We start from the raw sequence: 15,262 nt of genomic DNA, 5'->3' as shown, positions 1-15,262 counted from the left end.
TCTCCAGAGGTTTAACACACACACCTTTAGACCTGCTGGGCGAGGGGGTTCCACGTGGACCAGCCTTTTGGAGACACTGAGAATGCTGTCACCAACCCACTGCACCCAACTGCTAGGCAGGAGGGGACATGGCTCTGGATGAGGGGTCGCTGGATGTCACACGAGCAGATACAAACATATGTGGATATTAAGGGTGATTCTTTTCTTTTTCTTAACAAAACATCAAAGTGTTTTATTGTTACTAAAAAACCCCCAAACAATGCTCTAGTGTTCCAGGCCATGGATTTTCTAGCTTGGTTCATGGTGTGGAGTGCAGGTTAACAGGGGAAGCGTCTCGGGGACATCTCCCCTCTAGCCACAACCAGGCCCCCTCCTCCCTTTCCCTTGGTGACCAAATAACAGCCTTCTGCAAGTACAGCAATTGTTTACATGTAAAAGTAAGATTAGGAAAGCATTTAATGTATCTCAAGCCTTTTTTTTTTCTTTTTTTTCCCTGTTTTTTTTACCTTTTTTTTTAACCTTTTTTCACCTTTTTTTTTGTAAAAAAAGAAGTGATTTAGCAGCTAGAAGAACAGCATCATGTGGGCACCTAGTGCTGCACAGCCCACCAGCAAGTGCTCCACGGCTTACTCGTGCTCCATAGACCACAGTTCACAAATGTTTCGGGGCTTCACAACCTTTGTGTTGTGGCAGATGCTTCTTCACAGTGAGAGCCAGCAGGTCATTTTTGGTTGGAGAGACACACAGGAGACATCATCCACTCAGCAGCAGCTCAGTTTGGAGCTCTGACTGCACTGCTGCTCAGCTGTACCTGGGCAGCACTCAGCCTCCAGTGGGGTGGGCAGAGCTGGGGGAGCACCACATCGCTGGTTCCTCCTCTTGACTCGTGTAGGGTGTCTCTGTGTTCATCCTTACGGGTGTCTGGCTTCCTCAGGCACAGCAAGGCAACCAGGAGATGCAAAGGGCAGCAGCAAGCCATGGTGCAGGGCTGTCAGTTCTCTGCTCGAGCGGCTGTGACCTCCGGAGCTACCAGGATCCCAGGTCCCCAGGATGATGCCACAGATCCAAGTCACATAAGAGACACCACAGGAACATGGCTGGGAAAGCCGCTCTGGGACCAGCACCGACCACCCCTGAGGCTGTCTCCCAACAACATGCTGGGAACCAAACACACCCACAGCAGCCCTGCCAGCAAGTTCTCTGCAGGAAAGGTCTCCCAGGCAGCAACACCCCCCCCCCCCTTATTTTTTCCTTATTTTCTGAAACAACAATTGCTCTCACCCCTCTTTTTGGTGGACACACAGACATACACACACTATATGTACACAATTTGGAACCGAGGAGCTACACCGCGGCAGGGGAGCGATGGTGCCACACATTCAGCAGCTGCCAAAGGAGAAGTCGTTTGACTTTCTGTTAAACTTGCAACGTTTGTCTTTATTTTGTTCTTTATATTTTCAAAGTGAAAAGAAATAGTATCGAGTCAATTTCTTTTTTTCTCTTTTTTTTTTTTTCCTTTTTTTTTAAATATTTGTTCTATGTATTTACAAGCCTTAAAGTTGCTCTAAAGGTTCTCAAAGTAGCACTAAGGACTCTTTTTTTTTTCCCCCTGGGGAGCACTGGTTTGAATGAGTTACTTTTGTTTTCGGAGCGCTCTGGTCCGCAGTGTGTTTCTCAAATGCGTTTCCTTCCATTCCAAGGTTAGGTAGGGTTTTGGATTACTAGGTTCTTTTTTTTGTGTGTTTAAGTTTCTGAAGCAAGCTGAGAGGCAGGCAGAAAAATCTGATGGCAATTTAAGAAAGAAAAGAACATAAAAGCGGGTCTCTTCCTCATCTAGCTCACCCCAACCCCCTGGAAAGTTTTGTCTATTGTATCATGCTTGGAAACAAAACTGAGGTGCGGATGAAGGGGAGGGAAATTTATTTCTTGGCTTTTGTTCTATTATACAATTTGTATACAGAAACTGCAAATTTAAAAATTACACTGGCATTTGCAGTCCTTAAAATAATAAATTAAAAGTTTTTATTTATTTTATTTCTTTTTTTTTTTTGTTCTTTTGTTGGTTTTTTTTTGCTCAACAGATTTGTTTCGCTTTGTGGTAGTTTTTTTTTTTTTTTGCCTTTTTTTTTTTTCTCTAAGTCCTTGTTTAAAAAGAAAAGAAGAAGAAGAAAAAAAAAAAAACCCGAAAGATTAAAACAGAAAATATTTTCTATAAATAATACATGTGTTTTGGTTTAGTGCTCCCGCCCTCAGGTTTGAAGTTTGCTCTTGTGTTTTGCTGTATGCGTTTGTTTTTCAAGTACCTTTTTTTCCTCCACGGTCACCTTGATGTTTATGTATTTTACCTCTCCCACTCGTGCGTGTGTGGGGAAGGGGGTCTGTGTGAGCATTGGCTTTGCTGCACTCTGATTGGCGAAGACGTGAAACTTGTTAAAAAAATACTTAAATCCTTTCTTTTTTTCTTTTTTTTTGTTTTTTTTTCCTCTTTTTTCTCTCAGTATTTTAAATTTTAATTATCCTCCGACTCCTCTTCGGCCTCCCGTAGCCACGTGAAGAATGCTGTGACTGATTTTAGCGCTACTCCTTTCCCGTTCTGCTCTGCTGGGTCCTTGCTGCTCTCCCACTTGTAGAAGGCGTCCTCTGATATTACCTCCTCGTCGTACAGGCAGTCGAAAAACATCCGCAACAGATCTGCAGAGATGGAATAACGGGAGAGAAAGTGCATCAGTGGACCAAGCACGGTTATGGATAAGGGGATTAAGAGGACCTTTAATGTGAGTGATGCAGATACAAGTAAGGGGAAGGTCTGTAACCGAGTTACTGCTTACACAGAGATGAGAAGGAGCATGGGTCCCTCTGATGCAGTGAATAAGTCCTGCTCTGCAGGAAACGGCCTGGAGCACAGGTGTGATGTGGAAGGGCTGAGGGAGCTGGCGGCTTCAGTCTGGAGAAGAGGAGGCTCAGGGGGGACCTGATGGCTGCCTCCAGCTGCCTGACAGGAGGATGGAGCCAGGAGGGGCTGGGCTCTGCTCCCAAGGAACAAGGGATGGGACAAGAGGAAACAGCCTCAAGCTGCACCAGGGCAGGGTTAGATGGAGCTGAGGAACAATTCCTGCCCCAGAGGGTGCTCAGGCATTGGAACGGGCTGCTGTCACTGTCCCTGCAAGGCTTCACACACCCTCAGTGCCATGGGGCAGTGGTGGCCTCGGCAGTGCTGGGGAACGGTTGGACTGGATGAACTTAAAGGGCTTTTCCAACCTTGCTGATTCTATGAAAGGGAAAGCTTGAACAACAGCTGTGGCTGGGCAGCGGAGTCCCCAGCAGCCTGTCCTCCTCCTGCTGGACCTTGCAGCCAGCTCCTCTCCAGGGTAACGAACAACCAGAGCCTTAAAGCTAAGGACGATCAACTTGGGTGGTTCTGGGCACTCTGATTTTGTGCTGCAGATTCCCCAGGAATCCCTGTTTCTTTGACAACTCCCCGTCCTCTTTTCCAACAGAGGTTTCTGCAGTGTCTCTGGGACAAGACCCATCAGCTGCAATCAGTTCATTCCCTCCACAAACTTACAGAGCACAAGTGCAATCACAGCACCCAGTGCTCCCACGTGTCCAGGTACTGTAAACTCTATAGATGATTTCTTACTGCTCTTTGGTTTTTCCTCTGTTTTTATCAACAGGGTTTGTCCTTCCTTCTGCACGGCTGCTGACATGAGCAACCTGTAAGAGTCGGCCTCTGGCTAAACATGTGGGGACAAGCAGAAACCTCTGTACGGTGTTTTCCCTCATCTGTTGTGTACAAAAAGGTAAGGAAAAGCACATCCTCGACTCCATCTTCACAGAAACAACTTTCCCTCACACTGTCAGCATTCAAATCCCCAGCACAGAGGCAACACTTACTAGGAGGTTGATCAAGTTTTACTATTGATGCTTGTAGTGCATAAAGTGCTTGTAGTTCCTTCTCTGTGTCTGAGTCTAGGTACTTGATTAAGATCGGCACTCTCTGTTTGATAACAGCAGTGTCCACACGGAAGCTAGAAGATTCCGCTGAGGGGAAGAGAGGAAAACAGGGTCAGCTCTGGCAGATGGTACCAGGGGCACATCTTTTACTGATTCAAACAGAAATCACAGATACAGGTTAATGTGGAGAGAAAAAAGAAGATGAGGAACATCAGAAGTATTTCTTTGGCTCTTCCTGGAAGTCTTGGTACTTCCAGTTCCCCAAATTCAACCAGTATCTGCAGTGACCTGGCCTACCCAGTCTGCTGCCACACAGAGAGGGATTCCAGCCTTACTTTGCAGCACAGTTGTTGTGTTTCCTCAGGCAACTGGGTGTCCAAAGTGTGTACAAAGGGTAGGGCTAAAATTTTAGGTATGCAGAAGGTTTGAGAAGATTATATATTAAAATACCAAGGCAGAAACAGAACCACAGGCTGCATATGACATAAGAAATCAGGAATACATAAAAAATAGGCATTAGAAGCCCATCTGGAACATGGATAAATGATTCAGCAGCTTCTAAGTCGATCCTGCAACACAATTCTTAAGTGATATTTTGAAAACAAACCTGCTCAATTAGAGGCAAGGTCACAACATAAACCAGATGTTCCTGATACACATCAGGGAACCCTTGAACATCTGTAATCAAATCCCGAGTCATCTCCCCGTTAACACTAGGTGGCACCAGAAAGGTTCTGTTCTGGAGAGAAGAAAGAAGCTGGGCTCCTTCCCCTCTCAACCAGATGAAGTTGAGGCCATTCCCTCCACCAGGACGTGTGACTCTTGGAGCTCACAGCAGAAACGGCTGCTTTACAAGCACAGTTTCTTGCCTTGCCAGATGCCAACGGTAAAGCTAAAGAAAACATAGTGCTCTGACCAGATGTTTCTGGCTGCAAGCTTATTCAAGCCCCGAAGGGGCTGAGGCTCAGTCTGAGTCGGGATCCCTTCCTTCCCTCCATTTCCAGCCAACTGCTGACACATAAACTGTACATTACTTGAATTTATGTCCAAAATTGCTACTTTGGACATAAACCTATTACCAAGATGAGATGCAGGCTGGCTTCTCTTCTGCAATCCATGCTGCCACCTCGCACGTGGTGATCTGCGATGGCAGCGCACCCATGTGTACTTGCTGACACAGGAGGGGAAATGCTGATTACCTTAATAATGTCTAGCAGCCTATTTCCATCTTCACTAGGAAAAACCCATGAGCAACCTGGCATTACGCAGGGTCGACTGAAACATCTGCTCATGAGAGGTCACTGGGCTATGCCAGCACCTCAGGAACACCATAACGGGGAAGGGACAACCCACTCGTGAGCACTACAACTCAATATGGTGCTATAGTGTGTGACAAAAAGCAGCCTCAGGGGAGAGAAAAGTGATAGAAACCTGAAAGATAGATAGAAAATAACTTGCACATTTGGTTTGTACAGTGTTTCCATTGTGAGTTACTCACCTACAATAGCTGCTTTACAAACTGCTGTCATTAAAGCTCTAAGGAATGTAGGTGAACTCATCTGGCTTTCATCTAGATTAGCCTGAAATCAAGCGCAAATGGACTGGTTAAAAACATGCCACTGGGTGAGAGCAACCCTTTCAAACTCCACTGCTGCCTGTGGTACAGGTACAAGCTCAGCAAAAGCTACTGCAGCAGAAGTCAAGTTTACTCCTCTGTGAGACCTCAGCTTTCCCATTCCCTTCTTGAAACCAGCTCAGGTACATCCATACACTGCAGGAGTGGTCAGCACACCCTCTAACTGTCCCCACAGCCACAGAAACAAACCCAACCTATCAAGTATGGCTCTCACAATGCCCTTTACATGTTCAGGACGTTTTTTAGGCTTTTCCAACCCATTTTACAGCATGCTTTTGGGTGGAGCTTTGTTTGCATTGTAGAAGTTCAGAGAATGGCAATGTAACTTGTCCAAGACTACAAAGAGCCCAGGGGGGGGTCCCCAGATTTTCAGTTCTGCTCTTTCATGTAGCTCTCAGCAGGAGAGAGCTGACATTTCTAACACAGCGCTGCAGCAACAGGAGTAACTGAAACAAAGCTGGCCAGGATTTAGCTGTAAGCACATGTCTAAATGGATCAGGTTGGGTATAACCTCAGACACTAGATTGAATACCTGGCTTAAGGGATGCAGCCAGAGAGAGGGCAAAAGATCAGTGGTTGGCTGGGCTTTCCCCCCCTTTCCATTATTATCTCTTACAGAGCCCAGTCCAGTGCACTGGGAAAGGTCCATGTGCTCTCAGTGAGAGCTCAGGATGTTTCTGCAGCATGGCAGGGGGGGAATTTGCAGAGGTCATGTTGCAAACAGCAGTGAGAAGCTTTCACCGCTTATGGTGGGAAGAAAGAACACAGCAGCGAACTCAGCTGAGAATGCAGTAAGTAGCCAGAAACAGTGTATTGGGCATCAAAGTATTTAAAAGGCAGTTCCACAGTTAATGTGTAACACAGTTACACAGTGTTATGTGGCTAAAATCCTTTCTTCCTAAATCTTACTGTCAGAGAACTGATTTATCTTTTAGACTTTAATCCTTGTCAGTGCCAATTGCACTGACCTGCTCATTTTAGTGTCCTGTGCCTAGGGAGGAGCCTGCGGAGATGCTCCTTTAGATGAGACAGTATTTACAGAAGCAGCTAATAAACTGTGTGCAGGGAGGGAAAAAATAGTCTTTGTACCTCTACCCAGTCAAAGATTTGTTCATCATTTGCCTTGTCCTCAACAATGAGTTTTTCAAGCTGCTTGTTCAGCTCTTCTGCAGAGAGTTCTTTCTCTGAAAGTGCTTCTGAGGAACTGGAACAGTCGGACTCTGTGAAGTCCAACTTCTGCAACATCAGAAATGAGGACAAGAATTAGTTAAATACACTTTTCTATGCCAAATGACACCACATTGAGGCAGCAAGCCACTCTTCCTTCTGCTTTCTGGCATTTTTCAACTGCTAAGTTATCATTACAATGATTTATGTACTTGCTTTCTAACCTTTGGAACAGAGAATTTACAAACACGTGGGATCTACATGTTTGTATCCAGGAAGACAACGGGCACCTCGGAGCAGCTGCAGCCCCACACACTATGAGTGTGCACGAAATAAAGAGCATGTTACTCAACTAAAACGATGGGGAGCTGGAATGCAATGACCAGAGCTGGCATTGCTCAAAGAAACTGCAGTTAACAGCCCAATTAATGGGACAGAGGAGCTACAGTGCCCCCAGCAAGCCCCATGCCTTAATAATCCATTTCATTTCCCGCAGTACAGCACTTCCTAAGTGCTAAAATGTGGTGGATCACTCAGAGCAACAAAGGGAGACTTCCAGCAAGGTGCCCTCCATCAGTCCCGGCTCCTGCAGGTTGTGAAACCCTCTGGGATTGTAACACAAGGTGGGATAAGTGAATAATCACTACCATTCAGTCTGGCCCTTCTGCACAACATCTGTCCTCGCTGCAAACCTGGGCTCATTTCCCCAGCTGGAGAAGCAGATCTGCTGGAGGAAGCCAGCTGATGGGAGATGTGTGCCTGGAGGCAGAGGGGACAAGCCCATCCTCCTGGTGTTTCAGAAAACAATCTAACCCCAACTCAGTGCAGGAGACACTTCACCCCACATCCCAACCAACCACACATAAGAATGGGATGGAAGAGCATGAACAAATGGGATGTGGAGCCAAAAATCAGTGTGCCAACGTCACGAAGCAAGCACTTGCTCTGAACTCACTTGTTCCATGAGAAAGGTATGTACATCCTCCCCTTCGGGTAAGTAGTCCTTCCAACTGAGGCCAGTCTCCCTCCATAAGGCTCCCACTTTCTTATGGCTCTGCAACACAAAGTTTGTTCATTTTAAAGCCTGCAGAGACAACCAGGAGAGTTTACATGAGCTGGAGTGGTGCAGCTGTGTGAGGAGAAATGAAGAACCATTCAGCCACCAAACAAGATGCCTGACAACAAAGTGAAAACCTCTGGAAATCCCATGCAAGAGGCACCATACACACAATCCTGCCACAGGGAACCACATCGTGTCCAGTGTCAAACATGACTTTATGTTTTTAAGTTAACAAAGCAGACTGTTTAGAGCTAATTGTACATAGTCCCTGCTATAACCATCAGGATCAGAATGAAATGACTGATACTACATTGAAATACCCAAATCCAAGTATTGGCCTGGAGGAGACGGGATTAGAAAGCTTCAACACCCAGAGCACAGCAGCTTTGCTTTCACAGAACAGAGGAAATAAATAAATGGAAGTCGACTGCCCAAACAAGCAGAAGACTCAAATAAGTCAATAAGAAGTCACTATTTGCACTGCTAGACTGAAATGCTCCTGGAACGTTCAGTCCTATCTGAGTGCAGGCTTTAAAACAAAGAAAAAGGAGTGAGGGATGTTACAGGTTGAAACTATCCCAAGTGCAGTATCCAGCTGGATTAAAAAATACAAGAAAGACAAAATATGGAAGGAAAATTACAGGGAAACCACCAAAGTGTGGATACTGCAGCACTCTGGCCTCTGCAAGAAGCCAGGTACAAAGGGAAAAGTGATGAGCAAACAAGGAGTTAGCAGTTTGGAACCTTGTCAGGCTCGGCTGGAAACTGGGGAAGGAGCAGCAGGTTTCCTAGGTTATCTGGGCTGGCTCATCCTTCAGGATCTTCATGTGGGAAACATGTTGGCTTCATGCATAAACATGTACTCACTGCACCCAGCCCACGAACAGCACACCAGCCACTTACCATTTGTTTGCATAGAAGGTGCAAGATTTCAGCAAGCAAGACGCCGGCTCTTCCCACAGGAAGCAAAGGTTTGCTAAATTCTCTAGAATGAAAAAGGAGAGATTTTCCCTTAGAACATGAATTTGGAATGCAAGCCTGGGGGTAGTGATCAAACTGAGGCAGGAAAGCACTTGTGACTTATACCAGGGATAAAGGGTTTGATGTGGCACCACTGATAGAAGAGACTTCAGCAATGCAGTGCACTTGCCACAGCAGGGCTGACTGCAAAGGCTTTATGTACCATCAAATGCTCTCATTTCTGTGGGATGCTGCATTCAGGTAGCAGGACCCTTTTAGGGGAAAAGCTGTTATTTTTGTAACACAGGGTTGGCTTCTAGTTAATCCCCAAAATACAGGTACAAAATAGAGAAACTCTGGTCCTGGAAACTATTCCCAGTCATGCAGGTAAGCTTTTGTGCCTGCTCAAGGCAATGCGCAGGTGGTGTTTATCACACCCCAAGATACAAAGACCCCTGCAGAATGCCTCAATCTCTGCAAATCTAATTCTAGAGGCTTGGTGAGCTCTCAAATGCCTCCCATTGTCCACCACAGGGTATTAGCTCAGCTGAAACAAACAGGATTGAAGTGGACTTATGGATAAAACTTTCACCCCTGAACAGTGATGACAGAGCAGCGAGTTCCCTTCCCACCACAGCCTGGTGCAAGCCTTCTATCAATTGATATGAGAAACTGAGCCTCCAACACCACTCATCTTTTATCTACTGATGGGAACCACATGGTGGAACTACTCCAGCAGACCCAGACAGGCTCTGCTTGGCTAGGAATGGAAAAGAGCAGTGTTGCTTACTGTATAAGTTCTCTCATAGAGATTCCTCCTTCTTTTAACATGGGGGTCACCAACTCAGCTAGGTACAACCAAATATGGGGTATATCTATGGCCATATCATCCGCCATCTCCAAGGTGTCTGAAAAGCTTTAAAAGAAAAGGAAAACATCAAGTGTTAAATGCCATTTAGAGAATTGCAAAGCAAATCTTGTCTTTCAAACCCCTTTGTTACAGAAGAGAGGAGGTAACACAACAACTGGTGCCACCTCCTGCTTCCAGTGCTTCCAACTGCCAGCAGAGAATTTCTCTATGCAGTAACAAGGGGAGTATGTGGAAACCAGCAGATAACCCAGGAAAGCTCCATTTACAGTTAATTCTTGTACCACCGTAACAAATCATTTGCCAAATCATCAGACCTGTAAAACTAAGCAGCATTTTTGTCTATAAACACCAACCATTTAATAAATGATACATGGAGCTTTCTTAAAAATATCTAAACATTTCCAGAAGGGGATTGATAACAGTGGAACTCCAATGGTAATGAGCAAATGTCTGTAAGGGTGGAAACCACGATTGGAAGGGAGCTCCGTGCACCAGAGGGAGGTTTCCATCTGGAACAGAAAATGCAGCAGGATGGATTGCAGAATTGCTCCCCAACACTGGATCCACTTTCCAGAATGGCTCAGAACTCTTCTTCCTGATACAAGCCTTGCAAGTGCTTCACCCCTGTGCCTGTACAAGGTGATCGCTGTTCTGGCTCTTTTGCCAGCCCTCACCATGATTCCTTTCTCCCGAAAACCCTGAAGCTTCTGGTGTCTGGTTTAGTGCCTATAAATGCACATTTTCTCTGTGCTTCAAACCCAGAAACCATCTCCTTCGCTTTGCTCTTTACATCCTCTGCTACCAGCTCAGCCTGCCTTTGTCCAAGTGCTTCTGCCAGCAGTTGGTTTCCTGCTGTGTATCCCTCCACAGACTTGTGCTGTGACCATACTCATCCCATACCCTCTAATTACACTGTAATGGGTCTTGTTGAGTGTCGTGGCTTTCAGTGTTCTTCTTATGTGCCCGTTCAACACCACTTGCCCTTTCATCATCTCTGGGAGCCATTTCCCTGTTTATGCCACATTCAGACCACACATCCCACTGTTTCATCAAGGTCCTACTTGTTTGGCATCACAACCGCTTACCCACACTGCAGGAAACACAGGGAGGGCTTTAATCACAATCCATTACGGAAACCTATCACTGCAAATGAGCTGTTGTGACCATTGGTGGCTGCATGGACACAGACAAGCAGCTCCATGGGGATATATGTTTTTTTTTACTGCTGTTCCAGCTGAACTCAGGCTGCCTGAACCTTTCCTGTGAGCCACTGGGCTGCATCATGACAAAATTCACTGCCAGACACAGACACAGGGAGATCACAATGGGAGCAGTCCCACAACAGGATTCACATCAAAGCAGCAGGACAGGGCTGACTGCTAAGAAACCTGGTATCTGGAAGGGTTATTTCACCTGCTCTTCACTGGCTGCTTCTCATGGTTACCCTTGGTTTAATCACCCTGCTCTAAGCCCCAGTGAGGACTGAGCGGTGCCGGGGACCTCCTGGAGGACATGGATTGATTTACAACTGGGCACCAGTTCAAATCCAGGCTGGGAATGCAAAAGCAGCAGAGCAGAGATGAACCAGCAGCTGAAACATCTCTGGAGGAAGGTCTCCTCTGTCTGGTACTACACTGGTGTGTATTCCCCTCCTCAGCCCCTTGAGGACACATCTGCTCCTTAAAGCTGAGCTGTCCTAAGAAGTGGCAGCATGAGTGTGAAGCCAGTTTTACCACTGGGAGGGCAGCTGTGGCTCTGTGGATGCTCAGGGTTTCAGGCATTAATGTCACGTCAAGATGTTTGACTTCTTCCTCTTCTTTTAATCATAGTCAGTGATTTGCCAGAAGGCAAACATTGACAAATGCACCACGAAACAGAAATCTAACCACACACGTTCAAACAGACACCCACTTAGAAAGAAATGCTTACATAAATAGGGAAATATTTACATCCACTACAGCATTTGCAGGACTTGAAACTAAATCACAAGAATCCTATTACTTATAAATACACCCAGGTGAAAATGCTCCTCCGGAATGGAGGCAGGACACCAAAGCAAGGTGGGAATTCATTCCTCTCTAAGGAAAGCACCAAGTTTCCACATGCAGAATACAAACCCCTTGAAGAAATCCTGCTTGCTCAGCTTTCCCGACTGCACCAACTGGTGTAATAACTGGCCCATGTGATCCCTGGTGATCTGACTCCTCTCGAGCGTCGACTCCACTCCCACTCGCACGAACACCGGCAGCAGGTTGTGGGTGCTCAGCTCCTCCACGCACTGCATCGCCTCCTGTGCCAACGACACGCGGGGTCATTTCTGAACTGAAAGCATCCAAACCTGGAGTATTTTCTACTATAACATTGGGGGGTTCCTTCTGGGAAATGAGTATTTAGTGGAGTTGCCAGGCAGAAGTGCTGAACTAGGCTGTGGAACCTCATCACAAACCACCACTGAGATGGCAACTGAATACTAATGACACTGCTAATGGTGCTAACAATGATGTGATAATGGTGCTAACAATGATGGTGATAATAATACTGACATTTATACCACACAGGCAACAAGTTTTACAATACACAGTTATGCTCCAGGGTACAGTTTGGCTGCTCAGTGCAAGGACAGGAATTGTCTTCAGGTTGCCATCAAAACACCTGCTATTTCACCAACTATCATGCCGAGGCAAAACGAGGACATCAGGTGAGGTTCTGTACTGATCCGTTTGACACAGAAATGCCTGTGTACAAACCCACTTCGTGTAAAGAAGCAGACAATAGGTGCAGGGCACCTGGAGGAGAATTTACCCTGTCTAAAGCTTCTGCTTTCTGGCACGTACCTTTTGTAACCTAAGCAAATTGGACACTCCAACAGAGACTTTCAGAGGAGCATCAATGTCACACGGAGAAATCTCCACTGTCGTCAGTAAAGATTCTCCACTGACCTTCTAGGCTCTGCCCAATGGATGTCAATGCACCTCCCAAAGACATCTGCTCTCTGTCTTAGGTTATGCCTTTAGTTATCAAGACCTAGCAGCCCCAGGTACATTATTGCAGGCCCTAAGAGGCTTTTTCTGCATGTCACAAGCCGGGCGGTCCTGGACCACGTCTTCCTGTCAGAGCTCTTCCCTCAGATGTGCCTGGTGGATCCTGGTGTCTCCAGGACAGAGGTGAATGTGCTCCTGGGTGACCCTGCTGTCACCAGGCACTGGCACACAGCTCAGAGGGTTTACTTACAGACAGCTTAAACACAGAATGCTAAACTCCTGAGAAACAGCCATTGCTCTGTGATGTACAACACCAATACACCCATGTATGGCCTTATTAATGTGAGCTTAAGCTGAATCAGAATCATAGAATCACAGAATGGTTTGGGCTGGAAAGGACCTTAAGATCATCCAGTTCCAACCCCCTGCCATGGGCAGGGACACCTCACACTAAACCATCTCATCCAAGGCTCTGTCCAACCTGGCCTTGAGCACTGCCAGGGATGGGGCAGCCACAGCTTCTCTGGGCACCCTGTGCCAGCGCCTCAGCACCCTCACAGGGAAGAGCTTCTGCCTAAGAGCTCAGCTCAGTCTCCCCTCGGGCAGGTTCAAGCCATTCCCCTTGGCCTGTCCCTACAGGCCCTTGTCCCAAGCCCCTCTCCAGCTTTCCTGCAGCCCCTTTAGGCACTGGAGCTGCTCTAAGGTCTCCCCTTCAGGAGCCTTCTCTTCTCCAGGCTGCCCCAGCCCAGCTCTCTCAGCCTGGCTCCAGAGCAGAGCTGCTCCAGCCCTCGCAGCATCTCCATGGCCTCCTCTGGCCTCACTCCAGCAGCTCCAGGTCCCTCTTGTGCTGCTGCCCCAGAGCTGGATCAGGGCTGCAGGCTCCCCAGGGGAAAACATACCCTGGTCCCACAGACCTTTCCGTAAGTGAGGTTTTCATTTTGCTTACCTTGAAATCATTAATATGCAAGAACTCATCAATGATAGATTTGCATTTTCTCTCTATTTCCTCTTCTGATAGCGAAGGCTTTTCTTGTGCTGGAGCTGGGGGAGCTTCTGGCTTGGCTGGTAGAAATACAAGACAAAAAATGTAAGAAACCACATATAGAAAAGGAAAATCAGCATCATTTTGAGACAACATCCTGAAAAGTCACCAGAGCAAAGGGTGTTCCTGTCCCGTCATCAAGCACAGCTCACTTCTATCTTGGTTACACATGCCCCTGTATGAACTCTCAGTATTTCTGTAAATCAACCATCTCACAGAGATGAAGCAGCAGTGACACAGGTTGCAACACCCTCAATGCTGTGGCGCAGTGCTAGTTAGTACTGACAGCTGTGTGGCTCCAATGAATCCTAAGGACAAGTTGATAAGAGATGATGCCAAGGCCTGTGTGAATCAGTTGTGTTACAAACCTCTGGGAGGCAATCACAGCAGCCTGACCACATCTCGCTGTGGCCAAAACAACCGTGGAATCATGAGGTTGGAAAAGACCTTTAAGCTCACCCAGTCCAACCTTTACCCCAGCACTGCCAAGGCCACCACTGCCCCATGGCACTGAGGGCCTCATGTATGTGATGTGTGAACACTTGCAGAGACGGTGCCTGCAGCCCTGCCCTGGGCAGCCTGTTCCAATGCCTGAGCACTCTCTGGGGCAGGAGTTGTTCCTCAGCTCCATCTAAACCTGCCCTGGTGCAGCCACAGGATCCGAGGTGCAGCCTCACCAGTGCCCAGTGCAGGGGCACAATCCCTGCCTTAGCTCTGCTGCCGCACTGGTGCTGATCCAGGCCAGGATGCTGGGGGCTTCCTGGGCACAAGCTGGTCACTTTCAACCAGCACCTCCAGGTCCTTTCCCATGAGCAGTTTCCAGCTGCTCTTCCCCAAGCCTGGAGCGTTGCAGGGGGTTGTTGTGGCCCAAGTGCAGGACCCAGCACTTTCCCTTGTTGAACGCAATCCCATTGGCCCAGCCCATCAATAACATTCACATCGCAATCCAGAACTGTCACTTTGTCTTATAGCTTTTCCCTTAGGCCTTTCCACACAGCCAGCAAGATTCCCTGAGCCCAGAACAGCACTTACCAGATTCCTTGGCTTTGCTCCTCTCTGCCTCTGTGCTGTTTCTATCCATCTCCATGCCCCCTGTCAACTGCTTCACTGTCTCCAGCATCTCCCTCCGCTGCTCCTCCTGTGCCTGATTGTCGAGCAGCAGCTCTTTACTGCTGCTGCCCCGCAGGAAGGTGTTGGGACGGGAGAGGGAAGGCGGCAGAGGTTTGTCATTCTTCTCCCTGCCCGTGCTCCCGCGACTGCGGAACAAAAACCACATCTGCTTAAAGGTTGTGGTACGAGTAACCCCTGCTCACAGCGCTGGGATGTCGGACAACATACTGGAGAGCTTCACAGAACTGCACCTGAACCCAGCAGGATCCTTGTCTCAGTGTTTTACAGTTGTAGTTGCACAGAATAAAGCCAAAATAAACTCAGGTCTCAGACATGGACAAACACAAACACCCACAGAGAGGCCAGGCAGAGCCCAGAGAACACATGGAAAAGCAACAGCATCCTTACAGCACCCCTCTGATACATGGAGCTGGGGATTTTATAACACTGTTTTACTATCAAATGGTGTGAGTGGTGTGGG

At 47.3% G+C, this 15,262-nt stretch overlaps 1 protein-coding gene across 12 annotated transcripts in view; it reads right to left on the bottom strand.

Moving 5' to 3' along the window:
- Positions 1-1,410: 1,410 nt before the first annotated feature.
- Positions 1,411-15,262, bottom strand: part of EIF4G3 (eukaryotic translation initiation factor 4 gamma 3) — a 147,697-nt gene continuing 133,845 nt past the window's right edge. For all 12 annotated transcript variants that reach the window (XM_061379486.1, XM_061379488.1, XM_061379490.1 and 9 more), the window contains 10 exons: positions 14,704-14,927; positions 13,576-13,691; positions 11,766-11,938; positions 9,568-9,693; positions 8,721-8,802; positions 7,713-7,811; positions 6,680-6,826; positions 5,453-5,534; positions 3,895-4,041; positions 1,411-2,691 (listed from right to left, as the gene is read on the bottom strand). In XM_061379486.1, coding sequence (XP_061235470.1) covers positions 2,510-2,691; positions 3,895-4,041; positions 5,453-5,534; positions 6,680-6,826; positions 7,713-7,811; positions 8,721-8,802; positions 9,568-9,693; positions 11,766-11,938; positions 13,576-13,691; positions 14,704-14,927 — 1,378 coding nt within the window. In that variant the 3' untranslated portion in view covers positions 1,411-2,509. The remainder of the gene's footprint in view (positions 2,692-3,894; positions 4,042-5,452; positions 5,535-6,679; positions 6,827-7,712; positions 7,812-8,720; positions 8,803-9,567; positions 9,694-11,765; positions 11,939-13,575; positions 13,692-14,703; positions 14,928-15,262) is intronic.

The sequence above is a fragment of the Neopsephotus bourkii genome, unplaced genomic scaffold, assembly GCF_033783945.1.
Source record: "Neopsephotus bourkii isolate Nb327-2 ecotype Australia unplaced genomic scaffold, CSIRO-AGI_Nbou_v1 NB_1778, whole genome shotgun sequence".
NCBI classification, from domain to species: domain Eukaryota; kingdom Metazoa; phylum Chordata; class Aves; order Psittaciformes; family Psittacidae; genus Neopsephotus; species Neopsephotus bourkii.
Note: the sequence above shows the minus strand (reverse complement) of the source record. Positions and strands in the feature narration are given on the sequence as shown.